The sequence below is a fragment of the Nicotiana attenuata genome, unplaced genomic scaffold (assembly GCF_001879085.1).
Source record: "Nicotiana attenuata strain UT unplaced genomic scaffold, NIATTr2, whole genome shotgun sequence".
Classification (NCBI taxonomy): domain Eukaryota; kingdom Viridiplantae; phylum Streptophyta; class Magnoliopsida; order Solanales; family Solanaceae; genus Nicotiana; species Nicotiana attenuata.
The window spans coordinates 141,015-156,771 of NW_017672851.1; the positions used below are offsets into that span (position 1 = coordinate 141,015).

Sequence of the window (15,757 nt, forward strand, 5' to 3'; positions counted from 1 at the left end):
TAAGTCGTTACCGAACACTCTCCCTTCCCCCCCACCCCCCCCCCGCTCCCCTTCTCTCACTCGTCTCTCTTACCCCCTCTCTTCAGAGACCAAACCAAAAACCCTAGCGCCGTCTCCATTCCCCACCGCCCCAAGCCGGCGGCGCTACAACCAAATCGGCCCAGATTTACACCATAGCACCCCTTCATCCCCTCATTCCAAATGGTCACTCCGTTTCTCTCGAATCTTGCCAGAACTGCTCGAATCTTAAATCTGAAGTCTGAACCCTAAATGCCTATTCTCGAAATTGGTTGCATGCAAGGTTATGTCTTGAGTTTTCTGAGTTCTTCAAGGCCAACTTACCACAAAATAATGATGGTTGCTGGTTCTTGAAAAGGAACAAGCGGTTAACATTATCTTGGGTTAAGTTGGAATATCAATATTGATTGCGAGTCTATTTGGTAAGTTTCTGAATTTCTTTTTGTTTCGTTTGTCTTTGTGTTATTTCACATATGTTCTTCTCCCTTCTATTTTTTTCTGTAGGTTTAGGTCTCCTCCGTTAACTTTGTTGAATTTGTTTAGCTTCTGATTTTAGGTTCTTCTTTGTTTTGTTTTCTTTTAGGATTTTCAATAACTTTGTAGTTTTGTGCATTTTACATGTTTTAGCTTCCGATTTCTGTTTTAGTCGATAACTAGTCTAGTTTAAATTTGGTGTTAATTTGATAATCTAGTTAATTCTAGCTCAGATTTTTAATTTGTTTGAAATCGTTTGATTGTTGTTTTCCTCTGGTTTTCATGAGATTACAGAATGCTTTGGATTAGTTGTTTGGGCTTTGGGGTTTCTGACCCATTTGCAAAAGAAAGGCAGCCTATTCATTTAATTAAGTCATTGGGTCAACTTGACCCATAGGTTTCAGGGTAATAACAGGGGTATTGAAGGGCAAATTAGGAAGTCTAGGTAGAGAATCTCTGAATAACTGATTGAGGAAGCTTCCTGGAAGCTGGGGGTGGGACCTAAATGAAATTCTGAATTTTACCCTAAGGGTATGTGAGCAAAAACCAAAATTTCAAAAGGTTCAAAGTGCAAAATTATTTTCAGCATTGCTGCCCTAATACCTTGCCTATAAAGGCATCTTTACTTCACTAGCAAAAAAAGAAAAAAAATTAGAGATAAAAATTCTGCAAAACTGAAACGGCTGAAACTTTAGAAACAATACTAATTTCCTTGCATTTTCTTTGTTGAAAATTGCTCAAAAATTCTGTTTAGTGTTGATCTTCTGGTTCTCTTCATTAGTTAGAATCTCTGAAAATCTTAGATTCTGCACCTGGGTGAAGATGGTTTGATTTTGGGGTTTTAAAAATTGGTTTTGAGCTGCTGTGAGGTTTACTGTTTCATTGTTGTTGCTAGGTTTTGTTCTGCTGCTGTCTACTGCTTCCTCACTTCTTTTTCCTTTCAATTTCCAGGTATTTCTGTGAATTATGGATGGCAAGTGATTGTAAACATGCATCTTCGAGTGCAAACTTGACTAAACATGAAATTGTGCTGAATCTTGCCTCTTTGTTTCTTTTATTTCTGTAGCATTTCTGTAATGAATTTAAAGTTATACATGTTATTTTCAGCTTCCCCATGCCTTTAATATGCTTTAAAGATAAATTAGTGTCATCTGAGAGTGTGGTTGCAAAGTTGGGATTCAATAAGTAACATGCCAGGGTTTTAAGTCTCCTAACAGACTTGAAACTTCTGTTTAGTTCTAGGTGCATTTTGTAATGTTGGACAAATCATGGGTTTTAGCCATTTGATCTAAATGAACTCGAATTAGATGTAGTGTGAATGGACTGTTAAGGATATGGCAATGAAAGATTCAGCTTATTTGCTTTGGGTTTTAGACTTTTGTTTAATTTCTGTTGAAGATCAATTCGGCTTTAGCATTGATTTCCATTCGAATTTGTTAAAATGCTGAGTAATGGTTTGTAAGTTTGTGCTGATTTACTTGTGTGATGCTTGGTGAGCATGCTCAGTTTTGGGGTTAAAGTTCAGATTCCTAGTTGTTTATTGGGTTAATTCTTTAGGATTTCATTTGTCAATCACACACATTGAACAGAGGTTTTAAGTAGCATGGAATTGTCTTTTGAAACTGGTTGAAAACTGATTCAAGTATGATTACAAAATGATTGCTTGATTTTGAATTTTTTTTTATTCAAAATGTTTATCTGGTCGTTCCATGCTAGAACAGTTAAAATTTGGAAGCAAAAATGGTAGTTTTATTCGCATGTTTCATGTGGTCTTAGCTGATTGACATATAGTTGAATTTGGGCAATTGTTTGAAGGGGTGTTATGGTTTAATGGTGCTTCGTTTCGTACCTTGTCTGCTTTACTTTGATTAAAATCGACATGGGGTCAGTTTTAAATTCCAAATTCGAATGTATGCTATTTTGTGCTATTGAAGGGACTCGATGCTGAGTCCCAGTTTTGCGGTTATGGTATGCCTTCAGAGTCGGGCTCCCCTTTTGGCCTTAGCTTAAGCCATTGTGAAATCAGCACCTTGGTAGCCTTGCAACTTTGATAGGCTATTGGGCTTCACTTCAGGCTAGGCTTTGGAAATAGGACGGACTTCGTTTAATGTTAGTCCGTCTGTTCAAATGGATTAAGTCTGGATTTTAGTTTAGAATAATTATGTTTTCTTTAAACCACCCTTAATTAATTAGTTGGGCTTTTAAAAGTAAAATTGGAGGCATGCTATATTAGGCAAGATATAGTTTATGCCCCTCCAAAACTTAGTTCAAGTTTCCTTTAAAAATTGGAATCGAGGTGTGACGTGCCAAATAAAATCTCAAAATGCATGGCCCTCGCTTAATTAATATTTTAATCCTTAGAAATCGAGGCGTGCCATTTAGTTGAATTTCCATGGCCCTCGCAAAGTTGAAAGTGTGTAGTTGCTTTAGGCGCACTATTTAAGAAATTACTTTCCTAAACTCGGGTGTGCATTTATGTGACCCAAATTCAAATCTCAACAACGTTAGATAAAATATGTCGTGGACCGCGGGTGCATTTATGTGACGTGGTTCAAGACGTGTTTTAGATGACGTTGAATTTTCCTTAAAATTAATTAAAAGCGATTATTAATTTAAAATATACCATAGGCTAAAACATGTATTAAAAGCAGATAATAGGCCAATTATGATAGTTTAAGCGACCGTGCTAGAACCACAGAATCCGGGAGTGCCTAACACCTTCCCTCGGGTTAACAGAATTCCTTATTCAGAATTCCTGGTTCGCAGACTTCAAAAGGAAAGTCGAAATTTCCTCGACTTGGGACTTAAAATAAATCGGTGACTTGGGACGCCATAGTAAATATCCCAAGTGGCGACTCTGAAATAAATTAAATAGTCCCATTTAATGTCACTTAAATTGGAAAAACACCCTTGTACTACTCTCGGGTGTGTAAAAAAGGAGGTGTGACACCTCTTATCTCAGAAAATGGACAACTGTCTAATTTCTGGATATTTTGGGATCTTATCTTTATCCTTCTTACTCAGCATTGGGACAGTTGTCCTTATTTTAGAAGTTTCTAGCAATTTCTAAAAGATTTCAGAATTAAGATTTCCAAAATTGACCCTTAAGAGTCTTGGAATTGCCTCAGAACCAGACTGGTTATGGGCCTAAGTCAGGTGAGTCTTGGCCTAAGGACCTTGTGCTCTTAAGCTTTTAACAAAGCTATGGACCTATCAATTAGACACACCCAATTTATGAGCCAAGTGGAACGGGCCGCTTCAGTGAGGCCCAGTTCTTAACCAACTACTAAATGAAAAAGCAAGAAATTAATTTAAACAAATAAACAAACAAAACAATAATACTTAAAAAAAATAAACGTAAAATTAATAATGGTAAAACAAATAATTATAAAATAAAATCAAAACGAAAGAGAAAAAAGAAGTTATACCTAACAATGATTTTACTTCTTCCTAACTAAGTCTGCTTTATTAAACAATTTAAACAGAATATCAGACAATAAAAAAGACAGTAACAAAAATAAAGACAAAATATAACGATGAAACACGTAATAAAGGAAAATAGAAAACAACATAAAATATACCTAAGAATCTGTTTTGAAAAAAAAAGAAGAAATCTAGCCGCTAAAAACCCTCATGCCAATACACTCATCGGGGATTTGAGATCCCTGATGGGAGATATTGGCAGGTGGATTATTATACGGACTAGGTAGATTTTAGAGTTTTGAAAATCTCATATCTAAGATCTGAAATTTTCAGTAGGGTACTTTTAGGATCTATGGGTAAATTGTGGTTCTAGGGGGTGTGGTGGTTGTAGGGTATGAGTTTAAGTAGGTTTAGGGTTTTGCCGCCGCCAAAGGTGATTTCCGGTGGCGGCTCTAGGGTTTCGGATCTGAGATCCGTTATTTTTGGTGGATTTTTGGGGATTTGGTTGGTAGGGTGAGATTCAGGGAGGTGAGGAGAGTGTATGGGGTGATTTTGAGGGGTTTTGCAGTTCCACCACCTCCGTAGGCGATTTCCGGCGGCGGGGCTAGGGCGGAGCTAGGGTTTCTGGCTCTTTTATGTGTCAGATTTATTGGTTTTTTGTTGTGTTTTTCGGTTTTGATTAATGGGAGTGGGGTTTAGGAGGAATGGGAAAGAGAATAGGGTGGATTTGGGATAGTTTTAAGGTTTCGCCGCCGCCGTAGGCGAAATCCGGTGGCGGCTAAAGGCGGTGGGTGGAGATGCGGCTAGGTTTAGGAGTGGGTTCTAGGGCGGCTAGGGTTTTGGGGGCGGCTGAGAGAGAGAGATGTGAGAAAGTGGGGGAGTTTGAAATGAGGGGGGTAGGACGGGACTAGGACATTTAAATACTTAGGGGAAGATGAGTTCCGGGCCGTTGGATCTATTGAAGATCAACGACCAAGATTGCTCGGCATCCAAACGACGGCGTTTACTTTAGGCGGGATTTCAGATTGGATTGGGGTATTGGGCTTGGGCGATTTGGACTAGGTGTATGGATTTGGGCTGGTTTAAACTGGCCCATTTCCGCCAAGATCCCTTTTCTTTAATTTTAAAAACTAATTAATTTAAATAATCCTAAATTAAGTACTAAATTATATTAATTTGTAAAATTTAACAAACTATCTATTTATATTATTTACATAATTAGCCAATCCTAAATTAACAAAAGAAAAATTACCAATTTAAACGCTAAGAGCTAAAAATGTAAAAATGAATATTTTTTTGTGATTTTTAGTTTAATAAAATAATTAATTAACGATTTAACCTTAAAAATGCAAATAACAACCTAAAATGCAATGCACGACATTTTGAACCTTTTTTTTAGGGTATTTTTCATGATTTTAAGATATTAAATGTGCACAAACATGCAACTAAATGCAAACAATTAACAGGAAATTCCTACAAAATTCTATAAAAACGAAAAATAATTTAGAAAAACCTATTTTTTAATTTTGTAGGAGTATTTTTAGTCGGGCAAAAATCACGTCCTCACACATTGGACGTATGATATATAAGTGGCCTTTCGAGGTACTAACGACCCTTTTCTCTCCCTTGAGCCATTTTTTCTCAGTGACAAGAATCAGTTGATGATATGTATAAAAAGCTGTACCCCTTTTTTCTGATCATAGCTGTTTGGAATATCTAAAAGGAATTTGATTTTGAGTTAGTCGAATAGGAGAATCTGCAAATTCCTTCCTTTTTCGCTTATTCTTCCTCTATTATCTTCCTCTGTACCGTACTGATAGTAATGTGGACATCATTTGAACAGCATGTTCATAACATATCTTCTGAGGTTTTCATTTTCCCACATCAAGAAGATGGATGCGAATATCTTTTACTTAGCTGGATACACTGCTTTTTCTTTAATGGCATATGCTACTATACTACACAGATCTTTTTACAAAGGGGAAATTTTGGGATTGGCTAAAGGAGGTTTTTGTTAATCTTTTTTTTTTTAAACTATTAAAGATTTATTAAAAGACTTGTTTAAGGTTATGATATTGACGCATTTCTGGTAATCTAGATAATGTTTAGAATTTAACTACCTTAATTGTCTTCTTTCTAAAATTTTACATTTTACTTTTTGACCATTGTATCCTACCCAAGGAAATGCTCCTATTTATTACCTAATTATTCAAGTATGTTTGGAATACTATTCTACAAGTACTGTACTTTAAAAAATGAAATCTATTTTGTCGATAACAAAGAATTAATGGGGAATAACTTTTCCGATTTTCTTTTCCTGCTTAAGCACCATGCATGTTACGTTGTCTAGATTGTGCTGCTTGAGATTCAAGGTAGATAAGCCAAATCATGCCTTTATGGTGTAATGATCCAAAATGCCTTTGGATATTTACCAACTTGTTATTTTAGATATACAAAAGAAAACATATATTGTCACTACCCACCTTTAGTCCCTTATAAATAGGTTCATTCATATTCAGATTTCTCACAACAATCTCCCTTTTACAATATCCATAGTTACATTTCGAGATACAAAAGATAACATATCTTCCTTTCTCTTCAACTCATCAAGAAAACATTAGCAAACCATTAATTTTAAGTCATCTTTTTGAACTTTGAATATGGAAAAAGTGATGAAGTTGGGAGCAGAAAGTCCAGTGGTGATTTTCAGCATGAGTAGTTGTTGCATCTCTCACAGCATCGAAACCCTAATTCGTAGTTTCGGTGCAAACCCCACAGTTTACGAGCTTGATGAAATTCCAAATGGGAGGGAAATGGAGAAAGCATTGGTTGAATTAGGGTGTAAGCCTAGTGTGCCAGCAGTGTTCATTGGAAAAGAATTGGTTGGTGGTTCTAATGAGATTATGAGCCTTAATTTGAGGGGCAATAAGCTCAAGCAATTGCTCATAAGGGCTAATGCAATTTGGGTATGAAAAATACAATAGTTTACATGTGAGTTTAGAAAAATAGATATATGTCTAGCTAGTTATTGAGTATTTAATCAACTGGTAGTTGTTGTTGTTCTCTTCTCTCCCATTGATTTATACTTTATGTACTTGTACACTGATTTTGAGTAATAATATAAGCACCTTTATGTACACTTGCTACATTTTGTGTTTAATTTCTTCTTGTCTACTGAGATTTTCTACACTCAACTTATTACAAATAACACTCAAGTATTGAATCCATTACTATGTTCTTAGTTACCACAGTAAATATTATTTCGACCTAGACTTGTCACATTTCTGTATAAGACCACCCCTGATGTTCATAGAATACATATTACATATACAATATTGGATAAACATGTACTCAAGGGTTCTATTTAGTTTCCTCATGTAACTATATATTATGCTCCATGTATAAACACACGTGAATTGCCTACAAACTAGTAGGAAAATAGACCTTGGCTCTAACTAAACTCAAAAGTTAGCTCAAAAGGTGAGGAATGTGCAAAACCATATAAAGAGACCAATTCTCCTCGTCCCTAACTACGATTTTATGCCCTAGCCAGATGCGATACTCTGGCCTTACAAGATATCAAATTATCAATCGATCTTTAATTTTCTCTTCATTGAGCCAATTCATTATAAGTGATGCATAAACACAAGAAATTTCAGTGTAAACATTGAAAAAGTTTCCCCAGAAGACTAAAGATTGGCCGCAAATTCTTTTCTCCCAACAAACAACTTAACTTGTTTCTAGCAATCGAGACCAAGTGCCATATTGTGGCTATTCTATTTACTAAAGTTTGAGAAATATACGAATATTTACATATCCATATTCAACGGCATATGAGTGAAGAGAATAAAGGCGTTTTCATGTTTGGGATGCAACATTGCTATTTCATATTGCAATTATTTATTTAATATGTTGAGCATTATACTAAATTATATGCTCACTTAACAATTGTCTAAAGTGTTGTACGTAGACTTTACCATGCCTATCTATTGCCATAACTTAGCTTCCACGTGAGTTTGAGTTTGGACTTTGGAGGTGCGAGTGTTCTTAAAACTTGACTTCATTTCCATGTTAGTTTATTGTATTATCTTAAAAGAATTTTATTTACACATACTAATTAGTGACGTATTTTAATAAAACGGTATTGGATGACACCTCTGGGCATAAAGTGCATGTCTCTGTCACTCATTAAAAATGTGCATTACACAAAAAAACACTTAATAATGAAAACAAAGTTAGATTTATGAAAGTAGTTACATTCATTTCTTTGTTACGCATGAGTATAAAAGATCTGTAAATAGCTTTTATTAAAGGGACGAAAGAGTTTTCTTCCATAAACAGTACTAATTTTACCTCCTTTTGACATCTAATTTTGTTAAAGGGAAGTCCTTGAACTATTAAAATATTCGCTTACAATAAATGTAGCGTCTGATATTTAATACGAAGCAATTAAATAAGTCCTCAAAACTCTATCTGTCCAGAACTGGCAACCAGTTCTGCTAAAACGGCAAGTTAGTTTCCAAATCTGATAGGTGCTGTGATTGCTAAGTTGGAGATGAAGTTAATTAAACTTTAGTTAAGCATTTTTGTTTGTATATTTCTGAAAACACCATTTAGTGGTGTTGCGGACTGTAGGTTTAATTTAGGCAACAAGATTTAGCCTATTAATAGCTTCAAGGACGGGGGAATTAAATTTTTAAGACACTTGAAAACTTATATTAATTTTTAATACAATAAGTGTTAAGAATGAGGTAGAAGGAACACTTTTATGATTAATATTAATGACATAATTTTTAAGAACTCCAAAGTTTTCTTATTTACATAAAGTCCCCCCTCCTCCTCCACCCCCTATTCCTCCTCCTACTCCTCCCCTCCTCCTCCTCCTCCTCCTCCCCTTATTCCTCCATCTCGCAACGCTCCTCTCTATCCTCCCCTTGTTCCTCCATCTGGCAACGCTCGTCTCTCTATCCTTCCCTTGTTCATCCATCTCGCAACGCTCCTCTATGTCCTCCCGCCACTCCTTATCCTCAAATATTTAGGGAGATTTTTCAAACATCTACTGAGATATTTCAAACATCTGTGGAAAAAGATCAATGAGAACAACACTAGAAAGAAGAAAGAAGCAGAAGAAATATCCCTAGAGATGTTTTAAACATCCCGGGGATGTTTCAAACATCCTAAGAGATGTTTCAAACATCCCAGGAGATGATTGCAGAATACTCATTCTAGGAATGTTTCAAAATATCTCGAGGGATGTTTTGCAGAATACCCACTTTGTAAAATTTCACATTTTTCTCTTTCTCTCATATATTTTAAACCACTAGAAGAAAAAAGAAAAAAGAAGAAGTTGAAAATGAGATGAAGAGGGAGAAGAAGAAAAAGACAATGTAACGATCCGACCGGTCGTTTTGAGCTCTAGCACGATGTTCAGCAGTTTGAGGCCATGAGGTGCTTCACTTCAGGTATTATGACTTGTGCGTATGGTCGGAATTGAATTTCGGGAAGTTCGAAGGTGATTTGGAAAGATAATTCTCATTTCGGAAGCTTTAAGTTGAAAGAATTGACTAAGATTGGATTTTTTAGTAAACGACCTTGGAATCGCGATTCGAAGGTTCCAGCAGGTTCGTATGATGATTTCGGACTTGGGCGTATGTCCGAATCGGATTTTGGAAGACCTGGGAATATTTCGGCACCTATTGTGGAAGTTAGCATTTTTGGAAAAATTTCATGAGTTTGGGTTGAAGTGCATTTCAGTGTTATCAATGCCCGTTTGGGATTCCGAGTCAGGGAATAGCTCCGTATGGTGATTATAGTGTTAGGAGCGCGATCAGAAGTGAATTCGGAGGTCCGTGGGTCATTTTGGAGTCATTTGACTACAGATAGAAATTTGAAGGTTTTAGAGGAGTTTGACCGGAAGTGGACTATTTGATATCGGGGTCGGAATCCAATTTCGGAAGTTGGAGTAGGTCCGTAATGTCGAATGTGACTTGTGTGCAACATTTGATGTCAATCGGACGTGATTTGATAGGTTTTGGCATCGAATGTAGAAATTAGAATTTCTTTGTTTCATTAGACTCGAATTGGGGTGTGATTCGTATTTTTAGCATTGTTTGATGTGATTTGAGGCCTCGACTAAGTCCGTGATACATTTTGAGACTTGTTGGTATGTTCGGACGGCGTCCCGAGGGGCTCGGGTGAGTTTTGGGGTGATTTCGGACCATTTCTAGGCTATTTTTAGCTGCTGGTTTTTGGCTACAGCAGTATGCTACGCGATCGCGGGGAATTTGTCGCGATAGCGATGAGTAAAGTGGGAGAAAATGGCCAGTGCTTCGGGATCGCGGAAGGCCTTTCGCGATCGCGTAGGGAAAAGTTTCTGCTGCACTAACCCGACTTTGGAAGCTTGTATCTCGCAATCTATAAGGAATTTGGAGATGATCCAAAAATGAAAGTTGTATCCCTTTGCGTCTAGTTTTCAGAAAATTAAACCATTTGGTAGTTGGAGCAGTATACAAAACTTTATGATTGGTACACTACAGCCTATCCGGGAAGAGTTTAGAAATTGCAAAGAAGAAATTTGTGTTGCACAGGGCTGGCTTTGGAAGCTTATATCTTGTAATCTATAAGGATCTGATAGATAATAAAAGCATGAAGTTTGTAGTTCTTGGAGTCTAGTTTTCAAAAAGTTAAATCATTTGCAATTTAGAGTTTTGTACACAAAGTTATGGCCATTATACTAGAGACTATCTGGAAGAGCTGGGCATTTGTTCTTCGCGATCGCGAAACATCTTCCGCGATCGCGAAGGGCGAATTTTGGGCTGAGAAATGTTGTGCTTCGCGATAGCGAAGTACTTTCCGTGATCGCGAAGAGTAAATACCTGGGCAGAAGCTATATTTCGAGGTTTCAGCCATTTTTAACATATTTGGAGCTATGGAGCTCGGATTGAAGCGATTTTTGAGGCGATTTTCACCATATGGTTGGGGTAAGTGTTCTATATCTGAAAGTAATTATACTTCATGATTCTATGGTTATATTCATCATTTATTTCGGATTTAAATGGAAGAAATCAAGATTTTTGCAAAAATTTTCAAGAACGAAAATTCAAGATTTGGAGGTCAAGTTGTTATCAGAATTTCGTAAAATTGGTATGGTTGAACTCATATCGGAATGGCTTGTCGGATTTTGTGAGTTTTTTGAAATCCGAGCACGTGGGCCCGAGGGCGATTTTGTCAACTTTTCGAACGGAGTTAGGAATTTATCTAAATTGAATTGTTGTGAGTATTAGAGTATATATTTATGGACTTTCTCATTTATTGGCTAGTTTTGGAGCGTTGTGCATCGATTTGAGTCGTCAGAAGGGCCGGTTTTGGAACTTCGGAGCAAGGTGAGTCTCCTTTCTAACCTTGTAAGAGGGAATTGTCCCCATAGGTGAATCAATTGGATATGTGCTTCTATGTGTGGGGGCTACGTACGCACGAAGTGACGAGAGTCCGTGCGTAGCTACTGTTATGCTTAAGTCCATGTAGTCTAGGACCCAAAAGCATAATTTACTTGTAATAATTGTAACCTTATTGACAGTTTAAATTGCTTTAGTTGCATCGAAGTGGTAAATGATTTTCTAAAAGAGTTAAACTTCATTTTCTCGACTTGTAAAAGAGAAATTGATACTTCCTTGAATAATTGTCTCCCTGATGAAGTTTTCATTGACTGTTTGATTGTGTGTTTCTATGTGTACCTGCATCGCATGTATGATTCGCGAGCGGGGTGATTGTTTATTTATGTTTGACCGCGTCGCATGTATGATTCGCGAGCGGGGTAATAGATGCATCTATGGTTCGCGCCATTCGACCCTCTAGCAGTGCACAGTTTAAATATTGTTGGATCGGGTCGTACGTCCTCGGCATGATTTGTGCATGCTTGTATTGCTTGTCTTGATATTTATAAATGAGGATATTGCTTCCCCGGATTGAGAATAAATGTATAAATAATGAAAATAATTTGGAAATTTCCCCATTAATAAGAGAATTGTTTACTTGCTTCATGCTATTGAGTTACAACCATTTTTTATAAAAACCCTCGATTTACTATATTATTGGTATATTATTATTGGACCACTAGTAAGTGTCGAAGTTGACCTCTCATCTCTACTTCTTCGAAATTAGACGGGATACTTACTGAGTACACGTTGTTGAGTACACGTTGTTTTCGTACTCATGCTACACTTGCTGTGCATTTTTGTTGCACAGGCATATGTACCCTTAGCGGCCTAATGGGCGTAGCAGCAGGGATGATACGGAGACTTAGGTGAGCTGCATCTCTCGAGATGATCCGCAGCCGGCATAGTCTCCTTACGCATATAGTATTTACCTTCTGTCTAATTTGTATTCCGGATAGTTATTGCACCTCATTTGATTTCCTAGAAATGTCTCATGCACTTGTGACACCGGGTTCTGGGATGATTATGGGATTATTAAATATTAATTTTGTTAAAGACATCATCTTATTTCAATAAATTTCATTATTTATTGTTTAATGTATAAAAGGAATGATTTCAACAAATACTTAAATGGGAATTTAATTAACTTCTTGGTGTTGGCTTGCCTGACAGTGGTGTCCGGCGCCATCACGACCCTTAATGGATTTTGGATCGTGACAATATGGTACCAGAGCACTAGGTTCACTTAGGTCTCACGAGTCATGAGCGAGTCTATTAGAGTCTTGCGGATCGGTACAGAGGCGTCTGTACTTATCTTCGAGAGGTTACAGGGCTGTTAGGAGCACTTCCCTTCTTGATTCCTCATCGTGCGGTTTGATTCCTTTGAGGCTTATACCTTCATTTCCTTCCCATTCAATCTTATGCGACGTGAAGCGATGGTTCTAAATCGGGAATTGAGGAATTGTAATGGTACTGCTGTAGTGCGTGATGTTTCTTCCTGCTTATTTGACTGGGCAGCGAAGGATGAGAAAGGGCATGTGGGAAGTGTCTTGTGGTGATTAAACTCCTAGAAGGCCAAGTGTGGGAAACAGGAGTTGAGTAGTTGCCTAAAGGAGTGAGTTTGACCAAAGTGGGAGAGTGGCAGAGTAGCATATGGGTTCAGTGGCATGATAACTGCACACCTTGAAGAAAAGCTTAGAGTGATTTGGGAATTTTAGTGGATGATGATTGGGTCCGGGCTTAATTTGAATTATTGGCTATTATACGGCGGGAGATTAAATGCAACAGAAAGGGGGTTGCTTGATACGAAGAAGGATGCAATATAACTTTGAATTAGAAGATATTGTCGTGCATTTAGTTGATGTCCATAAGAAGTGAACGGACTAGTACAGTTGGTGAATGAGCACGAGATCAGAATGGGTTATTGATGTCATAGTGATTGTACCCCGTGCAGCGACGTTGGAAGATGTCGGCGTGTAATTTCCACGGGTGAGTTATCTCCTGTGAGCAGGTCAGCGGTCGCGTGGTTGGCGAAGCTCCTGCGATGGATTTTACAGACTATCTAGTAAGAGGCCGAATATGCGAATGTCGCTAGAGATTCAAAGCGTTCATAAAACACTAACGGAAGGATTCGAGGAATCTGGCGGTTTGATTGCGCAAGGTTATGTCAATAAGAGATAAAGAATCTTGGTGGGTTCTAGAGTTGTGTAATAGTGGCTTCAAGCTAAGTGGGAGAGTCCCACCGCCTACGATTTGGTTGCATGGTTATCTACTTGTGAGGTTTGGGTTATCGGCGTATTGGTGAGTTATTACAGCTAAAGGAAAAGAACATAAGTGGTAATTTGAGCAAAGGAATTGATAAATGTGTGCTATAGTTGGCCTTATTGACTCATGTTCAGGCTTTGGGAAGATTCAGGATTTATGCTTCCTATAGAGGTGATTTACAAGGAAAGTGATTCAGTCAAGTGCTTCATTGAGATGGGTGTTCATATGCCAGCGGAGCCTTGGAGTTGATTATATTCGGGACCAAGCCAGAATGGGTGACTCTCAACAACGGTCCTAGTGAATTCAAAGGTTAAAAATGCGGTGCATAAGAATTCAAGCCCGGAGTATGGTTAAGAATCGAGCTTTTGTAGAAGATTATGATGAGAGGCTCGGAATGTTCTATGATATTTTCGACTTGCAGTGTAGCATTGGGAGGAAAATGAGAAAAAGACTTCGGATTCGTAGAGGAATTATCAGAATGGGTGTATCAGTTGAAGATGCGAATGTGCGTGCAAGGAGGGTATGAAACGATTCATAGGTTTGGAGACAATGTGGTCTCGTGGAATAGGGTCACTCAGGATGAGTGCGAATTTGGGTTCGTGATGTTTTGAATGGGGCTACTATTATTCCTAAGTCATGCCTAGAGTAAATTAGAAGAAGTAAAATTAGTCAGCAATGGTTGAATTGGTATAATGGTGGCAACGATTAGTTCCTTTAGCGTGTTAAGTTATACACATGATTACAGTAATGTGTGCGAGGTTTGACGGTCGCCGTAATTGATTCTATTTGGAGGCTTTCGAGTATTATGGCCTATTATGTGCAGATGGATCCCGGAAGAGTTATGTTAGTTTAGACCACTACTTGAGGTTGGTATTTTCTGCGGTTATAAGAATTTAGTCACAGGTTCTAATGGTTCCCTTGAAATGAGTTAAGTAAAAGGCTTCTATATGATGAAGTGTTTACCCTATTAGTGGTTCATGAGTTATGATGAAATTCTTGTACTCTTGCGCATTGTAATGATTAAGTGCCGTGAGTAGCATGGGATTTGGAAGTTGAGAATCAAGGTTGTGGTTCAGTGTTGACAAGGAGGTCACGGGCTCGGATGAGCAGGAAAAGAATTTAGATGTTTAGAGTAAGCTGGTATTATCTTCAGCGTCACTTGAGATCAGTGTCATGAGTAAGAGGTTTTGTGTATTGACTTGCGGATCCTTGATTCTCTTTGCAGCATTTGTATGGCCGGTGGTATGGATGTGCAGACTTGTTACCTGGTGCAGAAGGCCATGGGAGCATATCCTACGGAAAGATTGTATAAGTGTGACGTGTAGTCACTTAATTGATTGAGGATTTAAACCAAGCATGGAGATTGTGGTACTATCGCTAATTGAGAATTTATGCCTGAAGGGCGCTCGATTCATTTGGTTGTGGAATGTGGAAGGTTGTTCCTGATTGGACGGTTGTTCTTGTGTGTTATGGGGAAAATGGGGTTATTATGCACCCAGGAAAGATTATTGGCCTAGATCGGTATGATTCAGAATTAACTTGAGGTCTGTGAATGGATTTAAATATGAATATGGGCTGTATATCAGGCCGGATGTGTTCATTTCACCATAGCACTCCTTATGGAAGAGTATTCGGACGTTGGATGTTGTTTCGTCATCGGCTATTTCATGTAATATTATATCGTGCCGTGTGAGTTGTGAAACGGCTTGATAATTCTCTTTTGTGTTGAGGTTCCGCGTAGTGATGGTGTTATTGAGCAGGATGGCTCTTTAGATTCAGATCATATATCGTACCCCAGTTGTGCTTGAGTTTTGTAGCGTATGGCGCTATCTGTCTCCCCAGGGATGGTATTATGCACTTAGCATGCTTGTGGCCGATATTCGGTATTTTGTAGTAATGATCACTCTAGCTCGGTATGTATCTCCTTATATAGATTTTATGTGTGGATCGAGTGGCACGCCGCCACAGGTATGTTGATGGGATCGGGTTGCACGCTGCAACGGTGTGATGTTGAGTACAGTCCCCTACATTCTATTTTGTGTGTTTTGTTTCCCTTTTTTCTTCTGAGGGAGGTTTATAACACCTTCTCGGTTGTCTAATTAGTTTCGTAGGTTGAGTAGTCCCTTCCAGAGTTCATTTTCCTT

General features: G+C 38.0%; 1 protein-coding gene across 1 annotated transcript; it reads left to right on the forward strand.

The window, feature by feature from the left end:
* Positions 1-6,457: 6,457 nt before the first annotated feature.
* Positions 6,458-7,038, forward strand: LOC109214702 (monothiol glutaredoxin-S1-like). Its single transcript, XM_019378650.1, has one exon. The coding sequence runs from the start codon at positions 6,576-6,578 to the stop codon at positions 6,885-6,887; it is 312 nt and encodes a 103-aa protein (XP_019234195.1). The 5' UTR covers positions 6,458-6,575; the 3' UTR covers positions 6,888-7,038.
* The last annotated feature ends 8,719 nt before the right edge of the window (positions 7,039-15,757 follow it).